The sequence below is a fragment of the Brassica napus genome, chromosome C4 (genome assembly GCF_020379485.1).
Source record: "Brassica napus cultivar Da-Ae chromosome C4, Da-Ae, whole genome shotgun sequence".
Taxonomy (NCBI): domain Eukaryota; kingdom Viridiplantae; phylum Streptophyta; class Magnoliopsida; order Brassicales; family Brassicaceae; genus Brassica; species Brassica napus.
In genome coordinates this window covers 61,683,842-61,688,478 of record NC_063447.1, presented here as the reverse complement: position 1 = coordinate 61,688,478, position 4,637 = coordinate 61,683,842, and the positions used below count along the sequence as shown (strand labels likewise).

The following is a 4,637-nucleotide window of genomic DNA, read 5'->3' as shown; positions in this document are numbered from 1 at the left end:
AACCAGGTAGGCGAAAACCGGAGGGAGTTGACCAAAAGGGAAAAAAATCAGACAGTTGGGACTGTCTAGGGAAGCGTGCCTGAGAGAAGACTTTTTCGGTCGGATCAATATAAAGAAAGAAGTTTATTCAAAATTGAGAAGCTGTCATGATATTTGTAATGTTTTGACTGGTGAAATCATTTTATAATTAATTTTTGGTTGTGTTAATGATTATAATAAATAAGTTGAGAAACTCTTGTCATAGTATCTCCCGGTTGATTATGCTCTAAAATGCCGACTAAAATACACACAAAAAATATGAACTTAACCATTTTTTTACACCGACAATTTTCATTGATTACTAGAAAAATCTAATCCATATGCATATCGCATCCATTGAAGAATTTTTACCCACGAAGTATTTCTAGAGTCCAAAAGAAGTATAAGTACCCATCGACAAATCCAACCGATTATAAGGAACCTCCAAAGTGCAACGATCCTTCTCTTCTTCTTCTTCTCTTCTCGATGAATTCGTCATATGATAGATAATCGTGCGAACGGATGCCTCGAAACCTTTTGCATCATCATCAAGAGTCTTATTATTACGTGACACATCCCATACGTCTTCCTTCTTTATTTCACTCTTTACGTCAAGTCTATTGAGAAATCGCTTGAACCAGTTAACAGAATCTTTGGGATACCGTTCGAGATTGTTGTCGTAATCAACATAGTACAGACCGAATCTAGTATTGTATCCATGCTCCCACTCAAAATTGTCTAGCAAAGACCATGCGTAATATCCTCTGACGTCACATCCATCCTCCCTGTTGTAATAAGAGACACATTCAGATCATGTATAAACTTGGTAATAAAAGGCCATTTTTTGTTTGCATTTTATTTTGAAACCAATCGGACACGTTTTATAAAACTATATGGACTGATATTTTACATTATAGCTTTGTGGAGTTGTTGGAGATGGTCCTTATGGTACTTTATCCTAAAAGTGTCATTGAGAATGTCCTCTCGTGACTTTGTACCGTCGTCGTAGTCATTGATTCCTAGAAAATAATAATTATTGCAAACAAAAGTTAACAACCTGAAATTTCTTTATTGTTTATTAGAACAAAAAAAAATCTAAACAAAAATACTCACCGTTCTCTTTTATGTAGACTGTAGGGTTACTGTATTTATCTTTTATGTAGTTAAGAACTTTTCTTAAACCTTCTGGTACTGAGTGGAGTATGCCTCGATCTTCCTGTGTAACAAAAGAAAGAACATTAATATTCTTAGAATCTTAGTCCATATGTAAATTTTAATTCGCTTTATTAACAGTTTGACAAAGTACGTACCTCTGGTCCTATTTGGTGATTACTGTGATTTGTTACTGTTAATTAACATAGACGTAAATATTAGTTTAGGAATTTTTGGTTTTCTCTAAAAAATATCATCATTGGATATCAAAATAAGCATTCTTACTACCTCTCCATTCTAGCTGTTGATCAGTCTTGAATCGAGGTCGTGCAGGGTCAACGTAAGGAAGATGAGCAATGTAGCGTCCAGTATAATAGTTTACTCCAATAAAATCCGATGAGTTTTTTAACATTTTGGATTGTTCTGCAGTGAAAGATTGTAATCTATTTCCGAGTTGTTTCTTCAGTATTTCTGGATAATCTCCGTGGATAACTGGATCTAAGTGCCTAGAATACATTTTGAATAAAACAATAAACAAAATATCTTATGGTTATAACATTGACTGTTTTGCATTTGATGTAAACTCTATAACAACTTACCAATCTAGTTCAATGGCAAGAGCTCTTTTAACAGCTTCGTTATCTTCAAGAGAAGTAGAGTAAGGCTCAAACCACAACGGTGATAACACTATCCCAATCTGACCGTCTTGTGAAGTCTGTTATATACAATCATTTTGATTGATTTAGAAAACCAAAGTTACAAAAATAAACGAGAATATATATTACCAAATAAAAGCTTCTGTATATGCACCTTGTTACATTTTCGGAACTCTTGTACAGCTGCGGCATGAGCAAGAAGAAGGTGATGTGATGCAATATAAGGCTCGGTAGCGGAGTCACCGGCTTGGCACTGACTATTCACCCATTTCGAGCAACGTCCAACTGCTTTGTTTCCAGTATCGTAGCCCGCAACAGTTATGATGTAAGGCTCATTTATAGTAGTCCACATCTTAACTCTGTCTCCAAATTCTTCAAAACATACTCTTGAAAAATCTCGAAAATCTTCTCTGTTTAAGAGAATTAAACTTAATATCAATAACAGACTAAACATTAAAGATAATAAGATATGCCTAGGAGTATTTTGTTACGTTCGCTTACATTATTTGAGGGCTTAGAAAACCACCATACTCATCCTCGAGAGTTTGAGGATGATCCCAATGATAGAGGGACATAGAAGGTTGAATGCCTGCACATATATGTTTTCTCAACGGACCAGATAATATAAGATATACTCTAACGTATATAATATACTTAATGTTCATTACGGGTTTGAATCAGCTTACCATTAGCAATAAGCTCGTCGATGAGAGCATTGTAGAATTTTACGCCTTCTTTGTTTACTCCATCCTTTACCTTCCCACCTTTAAAATAATATACCAAAAAAATTAAGAAAATCCACCAAAGTATTCTCATAATATTAATTGTAATAAAAAAAAATGTACATTTACTTACTGGGTATTAATCTAGCCCATGAAATCGAAAATCTGAAAGCGTCCATATCTAGCTCTTTCATCAACTTGATATCATCCTGGTTCATAATATTTTTGTTCATTTAAATATTTAGTAAAGTAAGATGATGGGTCCACAATAACAATTTGAACACACACAAAAACATCATCGACAATACATACCTTATAACGATGGTAAAAATCGACCGCCACGTCTCCATTCTGCATATTGGTTCTTTCTGCATTTCGAAATTTTACAAATCATTATACATATATATATTTTGTCATATATATGCATATTTATAATTTTAGATATATGTAAGCAATATAAACAACTAATAGTACCAGTTACAAAAGAAAAAAAAAAGTATTAGAGACCTGGAAAAGTGTGGCTGAAGTAATCCCATATACTTGGCGATTTTCCACCTTCACTTGTTGCACCTTCGTACTACAGAATATACATTTGGACGAGCTTAGACACATTAGCAGCATATATAATAATAAAAAATATTTACAAGCTATATGCCTATACCTATACCAATTGTTTATTTATAATTCATTGTGACACTACAAAGGTGAAGAATAAAACCAACGTCATCGTCCTAATTGCAACACATATATAATATGATGACTTTATATTGCTTTTAAAATTTGATTTGAATGTTGAATTCCACATCAAAGGGAATAATACATACAAGTACGTACGATTCTTCGATTTCACATTATTTTCCAAAACTATAATTAAGTCCATAACCAATTACACTTTCATAATTAAAATTAATGGAGTTTCTCAAGTGTTACCAACTGAAATATTACCTGAAAAGCAGACGCAGCAGTTCCAAAAACAAAGTTATCAGGGAAACTACGACGATCTACTACTCGAGATTCAGGAGGAAGTGAAGTAATCTTCTTAGACAACCATGAGATTATCAAAAGGAGGATGAAAAATTTCACCTTCATTTAATTTGGTTCTTATATTTTGGATTAATAAAAAGTTATGTATTTCTTGAAAGCTGATGAGATTCGTAGATGTTGCAAACTTAGCCGTTTCTCTTCTTATATATAGAGTCTCTTAACGTTGGCCTACGTGGAAAGGTATATCCTTATAGTTATATATATATTTTTAATATAAATTCCATATAATTATGAACTCTATATAGTAGCATATAAGTGACTTAACTAGGATTAATTAAATAATGAAATCCATGTAACTACTTTCAATAGAAAAATCATGGTACAAAATTATGAAGAGAACTCAGTTTCGGCTTCCTTTTCCTTCTACTCCCAAATTCGACCCTATTCTTGGCTTCTGTTCATTTTCATCTGTGAATATTGTCGTGATCACTGCTTAAGTTTAGATATGTGTGTACCTTGTGCTTGTACGTGTGTTTCGACAAGTGAAAACTGAATGTGGTCTTGATATCGACTATGTTCAGTGTACAATATCGAAAACTCTTGCATTTAAATAAACTCTCTGGAACGCTTGTAACTTTCACGTTCAAAATTTTTTTTTTTAACCAGCGGGGTTGGTCTGGTGGTGTTGAGAGAGCTTCGGCCTCAATACACACCCGGGTTCGAACCGCTGGCCAGACAATTGGGGTATCTAATTCCTCATAGTACCAAATAGTCCGTCTCGCGCCGAGGGGTTGGCCGGTGGAAGTCCCTCCACGTTAATCAAAAAAAAAAAAAAATTTCACGTTCAAAAAGCTGCCGTTTCCTTTTACGGACTTTCATGTAAGCCTGACTGCTGATGTAATATTAATTAAAATCCAAACCCTTTTTCTGGCGATTTGGTCTTTATTTTTGTGGCATTCGAGTTTGTTACCCCAAGGGAATTGGATTTTTAGTGATTGAAATGTGAAAACAGCTTTTAATTAAAATTTTGTAACGCTTATCAAGAAAATCCAATACAGTTCAATAAAAGAAGATTATCTCATGCAAATATCTGAATCATCTTATA

The 4,637-nt window shown here is 33.8% G+C and overlaps 1 protein-coding gene across 1 annotated transcript; it reads right to left on the bottom strand.

Moving 5' to 3' along the window:
• Positions 1 to 261: 261 nt before the first annotated feature.
• On the bottom strand, positions 262 to 3,748 carry LOC106394971 (beta-glucosidase 28-like). The gene is made up of 13 exons (XM_013835515.3): positions 3,494 to 3,748; positions 3,056 to 3,125; positions 2,861 to 2,916; positions 2,682 to 2,757; positions 2,513 to 2,590; positions 2,328 to 2,415; positions 1,981 to 2,236; positions 1,770 to 1,885; positions 1,459 to 1,676; positions 1,329 to 1,363; positions 1,132 to 1,234; positions 929 to 1,037; positions 262 to 803 (listed from the first exon to the last, which is right to left on the bottom strand). The coding sequence occupies exons 1-13, from the start codon at positions 3,635 to 3,637 to the stop codon at positions 404 to 406; spliced, it is 1,749 nt and encodes a 582-aa protein (XP_013690969.1). The 5' UTR covers positions 3,638 to 3,748; the 3' UTR covers positions 262 to 403.
• Between the last annotated feature and the right edge of the window lie 889 nt (positions 3,749 to 4,637).

What these genes read in the sequence shown, in the direction of transcription:
- LOC106394971 (XM_013835515.3), bottom strand. Translation starts at nt 3,637, where the DNA reads ATGAAGGTGAAATTTTTCATCCTCCTTTTGATAATCTCATGGTTGTCT. An exon ending in AGTTCCGAAAATGTAACAAG is followed by an intron (nt 1,886 to 1,980) that starts GTGCATATACAG and finishes TGTATATAACAG; the next exon opens with ACTTCACAAGACGGTCAGAT. An exon ending in AGTCTACATAAAAGAGAACG is followed by an intron (nt 1,038 to 1,131) that starts GTGAGTATTTTT and finishes ATTATTTTCTAG; the next exon opens with GAATCAATGACTACGACGAC.